Here is a 16,876-nt window from a genome sequence, read left to right on the forward strand (position 1 = left end):
AAATATTTTATCTGAATTGAGATACATTAAGTAAGAGAAGCGCTGCCAATATGTTACAAAGGACTGGTAAGTAAAATTGCACAGGATATGTGTTTATGAAAAGTATTGTTCCCAGATCCAGTTAATAATAATCCAGCCAAGAACTTAAAATTTTAAAAGATAAATTAAAATGAAGTGATTGCCATAAGGGAACCACAATAAAGTTAAAATTTAACTGATTTTGAAAACTGTTCATGAAGTCCATTTAGGAACCCCAAATTCAAAATTGCTGTTGCAATTCTGTCTCTCTAATAGTTCAAAAACTGTAAAAATGTGAAACATTTACTTGGGATTATCAAATAATGTGCGAACCTTTCTCAACCATATACCTTCAGTTAATAAATTATGTCTGACAAATCATCTGCAGGTCTTTAATTGCATATTTATTGGAAGAAAAAAGCATTAAGCTTTCAGCTTCATTTTCTATGTCAACTTAGAGTATGACATGCATGAGACTTATGCATGATTATCTCACACACATGCACACACACACACACACACACACACATATATATTAATGGAAAATATATATATATATATATATATTTTTACTATTTCAAATGTAATATGTTTCATTATTGGTAAGCAGCTGTTAAATATTTATTTCCTTATGATATCTCTCTCCATATGCATTAAGCCTATAAATATGACTTAGTACATATAGGACATATATTTTTTTTTAGTACATACAGGATATTTTTCAAAGTATATTCCATCTGTTAGAGACTACAGCATTCACCCATTTCTCAGACAACAAACATACTCCAGGAAGGATAAAACAGGGTTATTCTGAAACAATCCAGTAATCAACAAAGCCAAACTTTAATATCCTCATCTAACCAAGCTCCTGTCTTGAAAAGCCACTCTGCACAGATCGGAACTAGTGGTAATCTGAAGGAGGTACATCTGGGGAATATGGCAGGTAAGGCAACACATCCTGGCAAAATACTTCTAGGTTTCCCTAGCCTAGTCTTACAAAATTTGGGCGAGTGTTCTCACATTGGAAAATAATGCTTCATTGAAATTCAGTAATAATCAGCATTATCTAACTCAGTTGCAACAGCCCAAACTTTCTGGTGGTTTTCCATACACTGTTTCATATGTATCAAAATCATTATTTTTAAATTGTTGAACATGCTCATGCAAGTTGTATTCCATGTGGTATGTTCATTGTAAATTCCCAGCAGCAAATAGTATGTTTCTTTTGAAGTTTTATTAGCAATAAAACCTTCATACAATTACTGTTTCTTCCAGGGGGGCGGGGGAAAACAACACTCGACATTTTCAATGAAGCAAAAATAATTATTCATAGCATTTTAAACAGCTGTAACATAATAATTATTAATAGGTTGCTATTAAGTCTTTCAACCACAAGTGTCTATAGATTCAGTTGAATTCAAGCAGTTCCATATATGACATCTATTAGAAAAAGTGGTATGATTTATATATCCAATATATATATACTGGTATATATGTATGCATGTACAAAATCAACATAAATTTCAATGTAAAACAAACAGGTTTATTTTGAAAAACATAACAACATGATACTGATGGTTATTCAGACAGGCACATTTTTTTTTCATTCAACTACAATTTTTTTTTTTTTTTTAAATTTAACAATTATTTTGATTAATGTTTTTAAAATATCCAAGTACATCACACTAGAAAAGGAACAGTAAATTTATTTTAGATATTTATTTAAAGATAAATGATATAATATAAATATAATATGCTTAATATACTTTTACACTTTGTGATGTAACCTGACTATTATACTCTGTCTCATACACGTGTGTGTGAGGATGGGAATGAGAATTACAATATAAAAATACAAAAACTATCAAGAAGGCACATAATATAAATTGTTACAAATGTACACTGGAAGTGGAATACATTCTGCACAATTTAGAAGGCACATTTGAAAGCTGAAGATATTTTTAAACTACTTCACTGAACAAAGAAGAAATAATTGAATGAAAGCATCTCACTGTTGCAAAAAGTTACATTAGTGACTTTCTTGCTTTCTGTACAAAAAAAAAAGTACAGAAAATATTAGATTCTATGGAGAAAGGCATTAAGTGAACTTAGCTTTCAATATTTAAGTTTCATAAGACACAGAGCATTACTGAAGAAATGCAAGATACTGTAACTTCCAACAAAGAATTGTTACACAGACAAATAGCTGAGGTTAAAATGCTGTATTTGAAGCCTTCCACACTAGCCCTTAACATAACTAACCTGGAAAACTAGAGGAAGACATGGGCAGATATCGATATTAATGACCCACCAGTTTCATGGCAATGACGAATAAACAGAAGATCCTCTTCACTTTCTTCTATATGCCAGTATCCTATTTTCCAAAAAACTTTCAATGATTCAGCCTAGCATACAAGATCATAAAAATGCATACAAGTTTGTACAGTCAACACAAAAGATTCCAACCCAAAACTGAACATTCCAGTTAATGCATTTGCTGTCTCCCTGATTTTGATTAATATATAGTACTATTTTATATAGGCTGTATATTTATTAACTATTGCTGTTTTTACTAAGTATTAAAATTATTTTTCATTTAATGTATAATTTGGTTTAGTTTATTAAGATATTTTCTCAGTCTGGAAATGCTCATAAAATTGTGCATTATTACTTAAAAGTAAAAGCTTTCTTGATGCTAACCACTTTGGTTTATAAAAGGTTTCATGAGAATGCTCTGCTTTCAGATTGTGGAAAGCACTTTTACACAGTAAACATGATAACAAATATATTCAATATAAATAAAAAATATTATTGCCTTGAAATAATTAAACAGCCTGAAGCTCTAATTGAAGTTTTTTTAACTAAAAAGAAAAATTTACTTCAAGAACTGTATGCAGTAATTGGACTCCAATAAATGCTTCATACCAGCAGCTTCTGGGAGAGGGGGAAAAAAAAAACTGAATAGATGCAAGCATATTTATTGAAGATCAAGAAAATTCACATTAGTTGAAGTTTTAGACAAAGGAGTGAAAGAGAAATATTAAATTTAGGAAAATAATGACTTACACATTACTAACGATAGAAGACATGGGAAAATACATGTTCACAGTTTTATATATATATATATATATATATGGCACTTTACTTCAAAGTATTCTCACAAATAACGATACTTCATTTAAAGATTTACTTAAATAGACTATATTAAAGTTATCACCAAATTCCAAATTCACATAAGTATTTTTATCCAGCATCATTATTCGAGAAATAAAGTTAGAAAGTGTAGAACTTTTCTAAGCACAGAAAATCTTCCTCAGGATTCAAAAGGTTGGTCACATAAATCTTTATTAAAGTATAATTACTCTCTAGATGATGATATCAAGTGATATAAACAGACACATAAAAACAATTTTTTTTTAACATACATCAGTAAAGAGAAACACATATGATACCAGCCTATTCTCTTTCCTATGTAATACATACACAATCAAAAGACATTTTTTAACTATATGGGATTTTTAAATCTAACCAAAAAATGACGAGAAGACTGAGATAACAGTACAATTATATTAAAATATCATTTTCATGAAGCACATTAGGAGAAATTTTATGTAAAAGAAACTGAAGTGTAATAACTTTTTAAGTCCCACTTATGATTTTAAATTAAAAACAGCTATGAGTTATTAAATTTATGCACACAATATTATTTTAAATTAAGCAGCTTTCCCTCTGGATTTTTTAAAACACCAATTAAAATTTTTTCTTGAATACTTCCTTACATATATTTAATAAGAGTTCATTTATTTAGCTGATACTTAGAGTTACAGATCATAAACTACTGTAATGCTACAAGAAAGATTTTCATCTCTATTCTATATTTTATAAACAATATAATAACATAAGCTAAAAATTTTACAACAATGAGCTCAAATAAAATTGCAGTGAGTGGAACAATCATATTACACTAATATGTTTTCCATCTTAATATGCTTATCAAGTTTTCCCTCTTAATGGTATTGCTGAATTTACAAAACTTCAAACAAAGAAACTTTCCAAAGCTAAATTATCTGAGATTTGCTTTCACCATCACTTTTCATAAGGTTAACGCAAAGAACAATCACTCAACATAAATATGATCATTAAATGAAAGAAAGAAACCTCTTAATTATAATAAGAAAGCCATGCAAAACTCAAAGTAACAGTCACCCATTTTACAGAAGTTTAAAGTAAAAATATGCATAAAAAGCAGACACAGCAGTATATGTATGTATACCATGTATTTGCAAGCATATATATATTTACTTTTGCTTGAACGTAATCTAGTATACAAATATTATAAATATAATTTAAAGCTATTCGAGTAGAACCATAAGAATACAAAGAGTACCAATAAGCCTTTCTGATATTTTGATATATAAAATTCCTGAGGAAGTCAAGGTGTCTAGTTACATTATGAATAATTTAAAGATAAATTATTAGTCTGTAATCTCTACAAAGTTGTGCCTACATCCAAAAAAGAAGGAAAAAAAAAAAAGAGGAGAATCAAAGCGGGGGGGGGGGGGGACTATAAAACAATTCATGATAAAAATTTTCACCATTCACAATTACGAAAGTTATGCTTATGTGGTTGTATCTATATATAAGAGAAGATTTAAGTCAGCAAGGAAATTTTCAAACAAATCACACAGAAAATAAACATTTACGGACTGTGAAGATGATGGCATTTCACATTGTACATTTATACATTTGGCAATTTTTTAACACCCTCAAGTCTCTTTACATAAAACAGTATTTTAAATTCTGCTATCTTGGCTGGAGTTTTCAAAACTGACATTTTTTGCAGGTTTCGTTTCGTACAAACATTAATATCAAATCTTATTAATGACTTAAAAGGTGCCACTGTGAAACAAAATATCAAAGAATTATTTGACTCAGAATTTCATGCTGCCATAAGTTTACACACACAAAATTATACAATAATCCAAATTTTTCTCATAATGTGAAGCAAAGTGAGAGAAACACAGCAAAATTTTATGAATGTCAAGTGACATTACCTCATTAAAAGGATTTTGTGAAGCATAAATTCCTAATATTTTTTAAATGGAGCCAAAATGCACTGCTAAGTGGAATATCCAAGAGAGAAGAATTTTGATTAAATTCCTTAATATTTTTAAATGGAGCCAAAATGCACTACTCAGTGGAATATCCAACAGAGAAGAATTTTCATTACAAATTACAAAATTTTTTTAAAGTAATAATTATATTAAAATTACTATTCTCTATGAATATGCAGTAAAATATATCTATATGTAAATTTGAATATATAGAAATATATCCATATATGTAACTTATTTTAACCAGCTGGAATTTTAAAATATAAACTTTGGTATTATGCAAAACTATTTTCTTAACTTTAAAACTTGCATTGCCAAGTCTACAAAAGTTATGCACTTAATGACATAGCGCAGCACTTATAACTTCTGCAGTTATAAGCAATATTTCAATGAAAAATTTACAGCATTTTAGTTTGATAGAAACAGATAACGTTTGAAATGTTATGTATACTGTATTTGAAGCTCAATTATTAATTACAACCGAAGTTTTCAATGAGTGAAGGAAAACTGCTGGCACTGATTATTTTTTTACTGGCTTATAAGTACCTCTGGTTATATTCCATAATCTATTTGCTTCATACTGATATTTCAAGTACAAAATCTTCGCAGTCTGGACAAGGCTACAGCATACAGCAATGTGCATATGATGAGATTTAACTTTCTTCATACATGACTGCAAATGATATGATATGCAAATTCTAAAATAGTAAACAAATAAAGTACATTAATTTATACATGTAGCATATTGAAGTGATATTTGTTATTTGCACTAACATTTACCTGGTCCCTATAAAAATTTCATTTCAGATTTACTTTATTTCTTTTAGATAAAATTAAAGAAATCAATTTTCACAGCTTGAGGATAACTTCCCAGATTTAACATATTAGTTGTTTGATACTGAAAACTACAGAAATATCTCTCAACCCTTTTTTTTTTATTATTATATTCTTTTATTGTACAAAGGTATGCTACTTTCCTGCACTAGCATTAGTAGTATTGTCAGGATTATCAATTGCTGGATAACACATTTTTTAAAGTCAGTAAATCTACATGTATTAATACTTATTTTTTATGACAAGAATTGATAAAACTGCTGATTCAAAGCAAAACAACATCATCCTTTAATACCACTCCATACTTATCTTTCATTACCAAATTTTCTGAAGTTTATGAGTAGAATGTGAATAACTTGTTACAGGCATGGGAAGTTACAATCAAAAAGATCTGTCAAGCCTTCACAATCATCAAGTGAAAAAGAATAATGATCCATGGATGATTCCAATAGGGAATGTGATAATGACTCCACATCTTGTTCTTCGGTTTCTTGTTCTTGAGTTTGAAAAAGAAAATTTCTTCCTAATGGTGCAATATCATCTTCTTCAGCAATGAATGCATTTTTTATGATGGTATCTCCTGAAAGTTAAAAATAATTTTAAAAATTCAGATTTCAGATTTAACAATATAAATGTGCAGCAAAATGTTCTGCACCAAAACAAAAAAGGAATAGCACCACATATTGTTAAAAAACTGCACAACAAAAGTACAGATTAGAAGGCAGCACAAGTTGCACATGTAGAAAACTGATGTAGAAAGGTAATATCAGATAGCAAGATGATGTAACATGATTCTGAAATGAAACACAGTCCAAGAGAAAAGATGAACTGCATGCACAAAACCAGATCATTAGTTCATATGCTAAAAGAAACTTCAGATTCCATTCAATTATTGAAGGTAACTTGGAAATATGTGTAACTATGAATGACAGTGAATAAATTTCAACATTCAGATCTATAGTTTTAGGAATTTAGATATCCTGAAGAAAAGTGGAAAGTAAGAAGGCCAGAATACCACATCTGCTTAAACCCAGGTGAAAGCCCTGTGAAACAGTTCATATTTTCACTTGGGGTACTTCAGAGAGCAAGACAGAGTATACAAAATATCTTATACATAAAGATTATGCCTAGCTATAAAAAGCACTTCTAGGAATATCTAGGCTTTCTTCAAAACACTATAAAAGCTAAGACAGAATAATTAAATTTCATTGTTCTTATTAGAAATAACAAGAAACAAATAGCGATGTTGGCACGAGTACATGAACTGCTCCTAGGTAAAAATAATATAACACACTTTCTGAAGCTAAAAACATCACTTAGGGTTGTACTTAGGCCAGCTCAGCCCCTCTTTTCCTTTGAACTAGACACTAATGCACTAACTTTCATTAGAAATGTAGAAAACAACCAAACAGAACAAACAGAAAAAATTATCAAAAGTCTGTTATCTACACCCATAAAAAAACAGGTATAAAAAAACTGACAAAAACTCATCCTAGTGGAGAAGTGTTTCTCCACAAAAACAGAACTTAAACTTTATGGATAATTTAGAACTTTATGGGTAATTAATATCTTTGTGAACTTCATTTGTAGTTTAGAAATTTAAGCTGTATTTAATGTTGCAAAATTCAAATGCATTTTATTGTATTGCTTTTAGTTGAATGGTACCAAAAATATTGTTTACTTAGAATATTCTAGCAGTTGCATTCTAAACGTTGAATAATGATGTGAGCCAGCTCTAGCTCCATTTCATATTTAGTTTATAGCTAAACACCATAACATTTAAAACCGGCTAGGTGGAATTTTATTATTTCAGGGCTATTTTACCTGAAGCATCAGAAGCCACATCAAGAGTAAATTTAAGACAAGGCAAAAAATGTCAAGTTATTTTCATTGGCTGTTGATGAGTCAACACTTTACTGAACTTGCTTACTTTCTGCCATATATTCAAGTGATCAATACGAAGTTTGCCAGAGGTTAGCCTTTTTCATAAGCTAACCTCTGGCAATTTCCCGTATTCACCAGCATGCTCTTAATGGAAAAAACCTCAATTCATGTGTTATTGAAACATGAGTCTGCAATTAATTCTATTCACTCTCATGGACTTAATCATCATCAGTTTTGGGATTTTTATCACAGTGGGCAATTCTGTGGCTCAGTAATAAAAAAGTTTTATTGAGAAATTTTTAAACTCAACAGTAAAACAAATTTCTCTAAATGAAGGAAAAACTGGCAACAACCACTCTTATCAAACAATAAATGACCATGAAAATTAGCATTTGCTAAGGACATTACAAGATCTTGACAAAATAAATTTTAAATTACAAGAAAACAGTGCTCATATGTTCGACATACTGAATTGTCATGACATATTGCTGAAAATTTACATTGTTTGAAGCATAAATCACATTAAACAAGTTTGACAATTTTCAAATGTTGTAAAATATTTCAAATATAGTACAAAGTCCAGACGTCCATTATAAGGAATGATCTAAAATCCGGACCTCAAACTATGCTAATTTGATTCCCCCCCCCTCTGAGCATAATAAAACATCTGGAGAGTCAAGATTCTTAATTTCACTTCACTAAATAAAGTACCTCATAACTGAAGAAACAATCATTTTAGCATAAATTTGTATGATCAGTAATTTGGCTCTGTTGCTGCATATCTACTTGGCACACACCTCAAACCGAAACATTCCACAGAGATACATCGTTGATTTCACGCCAACCTGGCAAATCATTATTTATTATACTTTCCTTTCAGCACTGCATGTTTATCAAAACATGAAAAAGTCATGTTTTCGATGCCTAAACATTTTTTCTTATGTTAGTAATTGAATAATAAAGGAGTATAGTAACCTTTTATATTGACATTATGCTTGCGATGATTACAGATTTAAGTTAAATGTGGTAAAAATTGTTGACGAGGAATAATTTACCAAAAATTTCTTTCTACGTGCTAAAAATAGATTTTATTGATAATACTCATAGACCCAACAAGTACATTTAGGGCTATTTGAATTAAGAATAACTGATTTGTTATTCAGATAAAGACAGAACTAGCGCCAGGGCTCATATGGCCGCACGGAGTCGATAAATTTAGGACCCACAGACACTGCATCAGGCGGTATGTTATCTAGCGCCGGCTCTCAATAAGTCTTAAGTATATGTGGGAATTTATTTATTCAGAACTCTGATAAGCCTTAAACATGTGCAAGAAATAAATAAACTAATACAATTCAGACTTAAAACTTTGTGGGCCACTCATTTATCGAAGCGCCGTTATGCTGCCACCGGTTCACGTAGGTTCTACTGCTCGCCAACGGTGATATTTACGAAATTTTTCGAAACATAAGTAGTTGGTATATAATTATTATTAAAGAAAGTACTAAAATAACTGTTACACTATTTTTATTCCATTTTATTCCAATTATAATTTTTTAATTAGTACTAAAACGTTTTATTTAAAAAATTTAACTCCTAGAACCCATAATTCTTTTTAGTATCATAATTCTGAAAACATTTTCCAACATGCAGAGAAATGTTGCAGGAAGAACACATGTATGTAGTGGAACTTCTTTTCTTTTCAGCAGTGCAAACTTTACAGGCCCTTCGCGAGTTTTGAATTCTCCCATTACCACTAATACGTGTTATTCTATGCTTTCTCATGTCCGTAGTAAGTCTGCCTGGTGGATCAAACCTCGGCGATCTTTCATCACATTGAGCAGCCGATCTTGATTGTTGCTCCTCTTCATTCCCATTAATCCATGCTAGTGCAAGGTTTAGTAAAAATTGTTTGAATCTAATAGGCTTTTCAGAATTTTTTATGCATATCTGGAACGCATTGAGTAATGCACATTTTATGAGATATAAAACAGTTTTTTTTTTTTTTTTTTTTTTTTTTTTTGTCCATTTTTTTGTTTTGCTAAGTATGGAATAACATGATAGGTACTGATCGGCATGATCAACATCTTTCATAAATTTATTATACTCTTGTATGCAAATTGGTTTAATGCACTTCTTTTTGGTTCTTTGACTCACACATTCGACCATATCTGCTGAAGTTATCGTAGAAATCATCATTATCAATTTTTTGGCCAAATTCTATTTTTGTACTATAATTTTCCCTTTTCTACGAAATTCCATTGAATTCTTTTTCAATGTAGCAGATTTTAAACAATTTGGCACTCCTCTGTTTACTCTAATTGTGCCACAGATGTTTGTTTTATGCTTTAGTAACTCCTCTGCAACATTTACACATATACATCGTGCCATAAATTTAAATATGGCGATAGCACGGACAATATTGTTGCAATTAGCGATTTTCCTTGCACGCAATATATTTCTAAATTGCATATATAACCAGATGTCGCTTCACACACCATACGGACTAAAATTCCATATTTTATAATTTTCGCAGGATTATATGTACGAAAAGATAGCCTGCCCCTCCATGGAATGATACCTTCATCCAGCGATAATTCTTTCTCGGGTTTATAAATTTTATGAAACTTTTTTACCAGGTACGAGTAAACAGGTTTTATTTTATCAAGCCTTTCTTGGCAATGCTCATTATTACTGAAGTGCCAATACTTCCATAACTGCCAAAATCAGTTCCTTGGCATAGTATTCCCAAAAATAGGTGTATGTAATCCAGGGCGAGTAGAACAATAATCGTCTTGTTCTGGTTTTCTTACTATTCCCATTAGAATAACAAACCCCAAAAGTTTTTTCATTTCTACAACATTTGTATCAATCCAAGTTTTATTCTTTTTGATTCTTTGTTGTTATCATTATTCTGCTGATTATAAGTTTGTTTGTGTGGCAAACAAATTAAATAAATCGTCCCCAATGAACAATTCCACAGTTGATAATATATCTGGTGTGTATGATACCTGTAACCCAAACCATTCCAGCCAAGCATGAAAGTTAGGTCTAAAATCAACTTCTGACCAATCATTTGCCACAAATTCTCTTCATCACTTTCAGATTCACTAATTATTGGTCTTCCCTTATTTTTGAATCGTCTCACAATTATACCGCTCCCACTGTCCGAATCACTTTCACTATCAGAGCAATTATCCGCTTCTGATAACAGATCAGCATATATTTCCTCATCGAAGAGCATTTTGAAGGATATCTTTAAATCTAACGTAAGTTTCCGATATTTGAAGGCAGCGAAAGACAGTCTCAAACTAACAAAACAAGCGTACATGAAAAAAAAAATTTCAATAATACACAGTCTGGTGAATTGGGAGAGGAAAACAGTTGAAACCAATGTTTCCTGATCGTCAAATGTTTTGCTATAGTATGTCTATCTATACAAACATCAATGTGAAGCATCGGCGTTGGCGAAAATAAGTCATGCGTACGTGACAGCAGCCGGTAACTGTTGCCGAGCAAAAGTCACGGCAGCGTGACAGAGGCCAATAACCGTTGCCGAGCAAAAGTCACGCCAGCGTGACAGCGACCCGCAAAGTGTTAATTGTTTCAGTGCATGATAGCAAGACAAAATTTAAGGCAACAACTTGTTAGTCGCCAAGCTCATGATGCATAGCCAAATATGTATAGGGAAGGACAGCTAAATTTGATGATGATAGCCGCGAATTTTAAAGGTTTTCAGATATCGCAAAACAAAGGTGAAGTTTTTCAATTAAAAATGTGAAGCTATAAATGAAGATGATATACAAGAATTTTTTCATTGTGATGACAATGCTTCTGAATCATAAATCATAAATGAATGGCGAAACCTAGATGGTTCTAGATTCACCGCTGCCGATAGTGAAGAAAGTGACAGAGAAGTTACTTAAAACGAGAAAATTTCGATTGACAATTTACTCGGAATTTTTAAAACAGCAGTTACAGGACTTCAACAATGTAACTAAACAAGAGATCATGCCTGTCTACAGAATTAATGAGAAAGTATTATCATAAAAAACGAAGCAACTTAAACAATTTACATTGAAAGAAATGTTTAATAAGGTAAACAAATAAATATTAAGCTTTTTCTGTACATTCTGATACCCTTTAGATAACAAATACTTCATTATTTCATAAATCACGATTTCATGTTTTTAATTTTATAATTTCTACATGACATTTTAATAGATTTAAACTGATTAACTAATATCCGGAAAAATCCCAAATCTGGAATCGTCGAAGTCTCAATGAGTCCGGATTTCGGACTTTGTACTGTATTAGCAAAATCCACTTTCCTTCCAGGGTTCGTACACATTTCTGCACATGGAAATTAAGTACTTTTAAGGACCATTAATGAAAAAAATTAAGGACTTATGAGCAAATGGGAACTGAATAAATTTAATTAAAAATATTATTCTATGCCTGAATTTCACTTTTGTAATATCATCCTAAAAATAAAATAGATCCCTAAGTAGTACGCATTATTACTAAACATGAATTAATCAACATAATTATTAATAAGTTTGGGAATAAAATAAAACTCCATGCAGTTTACCAAGTAGCATTAAATATTTTACATTTATAATGGGTTTGACATATTTGAAAGAAGATATGTGACATTTACATTTTACTAATCGTTTTATGTTGATTTTTTTATGCCTCATTTTGTCACATACTGGTCAGTCTAGAGGAGAGGTTCTCAACCGGTGGTATGCAAGAAAAAAATAGGTGGTACACAAACAAGCAAAGTATTTTGAGCTATTTATTTCAAAACAGTAAGTGGTAGCAGTACTTTGAAGTAGTGGTACTAAAGGTTTTCAATTTTTGTTTAGATGGTACACGTTAGTCCAAAAGGTTGAGAACCGCTGGTCTAGAGGTTTAGTAAATAGCAGGTAGATTTTATGTCAAATGGCATAGGTTAAAATGAGAAGCAAGATCATAATCAGCATAATTCATAACAGAAGATTTAACGTTATCACCGCTGCTGCTTGTCTAGAGAGAGAGATGCTGATTAGAACAAACCTGAAAGGCCTGATGTAAGCACGGTTGGCAAGTGTTGAAAGTTAGTCAGGCTCTGTTTGATGCTGTTAGTGTCATAGCTTTGTGTAGAGTTCCAGGCGTTGTAACCCAGTTAATATACTTCCAGCTTCCAATAAGCCATTAAAGCACCAGGGGTGACAAGTTGTTTTGCATTATTTTAAGACTCACTAGATGCAAAGAATAAGTTATACTTGAATTTCTACATTTTTGTGTTTTATTTTGTGATTACAGTGAGTATTAATGAAAGGCAATAACTCTCTTTAATATGTAGAGATGTAAGCAGTTAGTTATAAATAATTAAATTAGGTAAATAGTTAACCTTAGTCATTATGGATTTACATGGCCACTATTAAATCTTTTTAACAGTGTTTGTTAAAAAAAGGCCTATTAAAATCAAAATCTAATAAAAATTCACAGTTTAAAATGCATGTAATTTACGACACTGATTCTTAAAGGATATTAGAATAATTACGCATTGAAAGCTACAAAACATTTATGTTTTGTAACAACAACACCCAACAAAATATTTATCCATCATTTTAATTTGAAGCCTTCCCAGACATTTTGTCTAGTTCATATCGATTTCCTTCTTTATTTAAGAATCTTTTCTAACAATTACAGACTTGTCTCAATATGCAAAGCAATGCTCTCGCTAGTTTCTGCGTGCTTTATCTCCTAACTTGTCAACCTCCCCACAATGTACCTATGAGAGTTTATTTGATCTGGTAAAAGTTAAATAGTCCAAAACCCCCGATAGACATGAAACAAATTATCACTATGTCTGAAGGTAACTACAATATCAGACAAAGGTTTAAATAACCCTTTTATTTAAAAAGAACTTAGATCAAACATAAAGGCATGTTCTGATGCTTCAATTACATCTCACGGTGATGTAATTAAATAAGAACAGTCAAATTCAAACTAAAAATGTGGTCTAGTGGTCAAAGATTATACAACTTAATTTTAATTTAATCTGGCTCAGTAATTCTATCATAGGAAACAGAAATGGAAAATTATAGTAAAGGCTGAAATCATAAACAATTGTGTAATTTACATAATAATAACTGCACATATCTTTGAAGAATAATTTTCTTTATGTATTCAGTTTCTTTCTTCAGCACGTTTCCTTTTTATTTTAGAATTTTTGGATTTAATTAAGGATTTCTGATTCTGTTTTTCTAAAAAACACTAAATGCATTTAGAATGTATAGAAAAAGTGACTAATTTAATTTCTTTAGTAATATGGATTTTAGAAGAAATATGAAATATATATTGTAAAGGCCAGTTACAGAGCTGGTGTGGCAGAATTTTTAGAATTTAGTGACACACCAAACAACAAAATCTAGAAATGGCAAAACTTTTAGAATTTAGACAGGCATTGGAAGCAGAATTTAGAAAGGCACTATGCAGTTAAATTTAGGATCCACATCAGATGGGAAAATGCTTAGTGCCAGCTCTGTGTATTATGCATTAAGACATATGAGATGGATCGTTTAAATTGTAAGTTTTCGATTTCTTTATTAATAAAAAAAAAAAAAAAACCCTTTCTATAATGCCTGCCCAAGTGATAAGATTAGAAGCATTTTTGATATTTTCCATGCTTGTGTCTAGTGAAAAGTAGAGAAAATAAAGGGAAGATAAACATGTTAAGAAAAAAATTCTAGTATCAGGAGTAAAACATTCAAATATTATGTCTTCATTGTTCTTCCAGACGTTCTCCAAAAAGTAAGAAATTCATTGGAAACTTTCTGTAAAATACATCCATTACATGTTGATACCATGGAGACATTTTTCATTTTGTCGAATCTTCTAGAATCGTGGATCTATAAATCTTGCCTCCAAATCTTTCTAAATTTTCCAAGCTGCAATGTCAAAAATACTACAGAAAAATTATCCAACCAATTCTGTAACAGCACAAAGCCAGAAATATTTTGGAAAAAAAAAAGGAGGGGAAAGGTTCAAAATTAATTTACTATGAATTACTAATTTACTATTTGCTTACTATGAAAAAATTAAAAACAAGGTATTTTTAATTAATTACATAGTTAATTTTGTTTTTGCTAAGAGATGTTTCATAAATTATGCTTTATAGCATTATACCTTGTTTATTTTTCAGATACAAAATATTGTATAATAAGTTGCCAAAATGAAACTTTATAATATGACAGCGAAAAATAAAAATGTTTTATTTTAATGTTATTTTTTAAATATAATTCCAATATATTACACATAAAAGTTATGATTTCAAAAAATCGTCGAAAAATTCTCAGATATCGTAATTAAAAATTTTCTATAGAAACTGATCTTAAAATCGCCAAAATGTTGATAAGTCGCCAAATTTAGAACCGTTTAATAAAAGAATTTACATCCCCAAAAGCGAAAATTGTTTAAGAGCTCTTTATTACAAACAATGAATTTCGAAATACTTATGTTTCACTTCTTGCTTAGAAACTCGAGTATCCAATCATTTATATCAGAAATAGAAACAAATTAATACCCATGATCCCATTCAAAAGATAACCATATATGCTAGTGAATCGCCAAAAATATTCCTCTAAAATGCTAATTCACATTCAAAATGGCAGTCGTAAAAACAGACAGAAATTTCAGATGATTGAATTTAAGGACCTTCTACTCATTTTGGCCAAAATTAAGGACTTTTAAGGACCAAAAATCGATTCCAAAAAAATTAATGGCTTTTACGGATCGTATGAACCCTGCCTTCCCAAATTCTTGTGGATATATTTCCTGACCTTAAACTACATTCACAACAGCAGTTTTCAGATCCTAGTGCAAGTGGAAAAGACATTTCCATATTTCAAAATCTATTTGACTGTACAATTGAGGAGCTTCAATTAAACCTTCAACTGGAAGGAAGTGAATAGCAAAATGATGAAAGCTTAAAAGCAATGCTTAAAGTAATCGATCTAACCCAAACCTGTAAGTATCTTTCAGAAGATTAATATGGTACACTAAAATCCTATGTGCAGGGATTTATATCTGCACTTGAAAGTACTTACCAATGTGAAAAAGCATTTTCAGAAGTACATAAATTCACAATATATATCATAATTAACATATCACTATTTGCAAAGAATAATAATAAAAGCATTTACTCCAAATTCCAGTATGATGAAATATTATCTTAGCGAAAACAATTACATTCACTGCATTAGTATAAAATTTAACTAGATCTATACTTTGCTTCTTAATAAATGGAAATATTTTATTCCCATTTCCTTTGCTGCTTTGTGAGTAGAATTACACATGAATACCATGAAGTTTGTTACCTAGCCTGCTGAGCCTAAAATGTTTAGAATCTGCCTCTTTCCAAAAAAGGTTTGCCAGCCCTGACTTATATGACAGGGACAAATGCAGCACTAAAGAGTTTAAAAATTATCAAGACTTCTATCTTTTCAATATGACTTAGCTCCAAGAAATTTTCTTCATAAATAAGACATAACTTCAAAGCCATAATGTATGTAAACAAAAAATTAAAAATAAACATACATTAAATGCATTTTACAAAAGTTTAGTTTAAAAAATAAACTTCGGTGCTATTAAATGCATACCTTCTGTCCATATCTTTTCAGAATAATGACTAGGATATGATGAAGTACTTGTTGAACAAATAAATGGGCTGCAGATTCCAGCTAAAGAAATTACATTAAAAGAAACATATTATTTCCATATAAAAATAAATAAAATTAATTTTTAATACAATAATAATTGTTTTAATGTTGAAATTACTAAAACACATACATGAGCATGCTTCGTCTTGAGTCAATGATGTTTTCTCTGAACTTGAAAGACTATGGTTTTCAATCTTAACAGAGTAAGAATTTTCTTTGAATTCAGCTTCTGAGTGCAGTATGTTTATAAATGATTGATCTTGCAACAGGTAAGCTTCCAAGTCTCCATCTGTACTTTTAACTACTAACTTCTTTTCC

General features: G+C 30.5%; 1 protein-coding gene across 1 annotated transcript in view; it reads right to left on the bottom strand.

The window, feature by feature from the left end:
* Positions 1 to 1,539: 1,539 nt before the first annotated feature.
* Positions 1,540 to 16,876, bottom strand: part of LOC118197693 (transcription factor E2F1-like) — a 200,928-nt gene continuing 185,591 nt past the window's right edge. The window contains exons 7-9 of the mRNA XM_085807189.1: positions 16,689 to 16,875; positions 16,499 to 16,579; positions 1,540 to 6,546 (exon numbers count right to left, since the gene is read on the bottom strand). Coding sequence (XP_085663315.1) covers positions 6,326 to 6,546; positions 16,499 to 16,579; positions 16,689 to 16,875 — 489 coding nt within the window. The 3' untranslated portion in view covers positions 1,540 to 6,325. The remainder of the gene's footprint in view (positions 6,547 to 16,498; positions 16,580 to 16,688; position 16,876) is intronic.

The sequence above is a fragment of the Stegodyphus dumicola genome, chromosome X1 (assembly GCF_044657685.1).
Source record: "Stegodyphus dumicola isolate Sdum_Otavi_A_Nest chromosome X1, ASM4465768v1".
In the NCBI taxonomy this organism is placed as follows: domain Eukaryota; kingdom Metazoa; phylum Arthropoda; class Arachnida; order Araneae; family Eresidae; genus Stegodyphus; species Stegodyphus dumicola.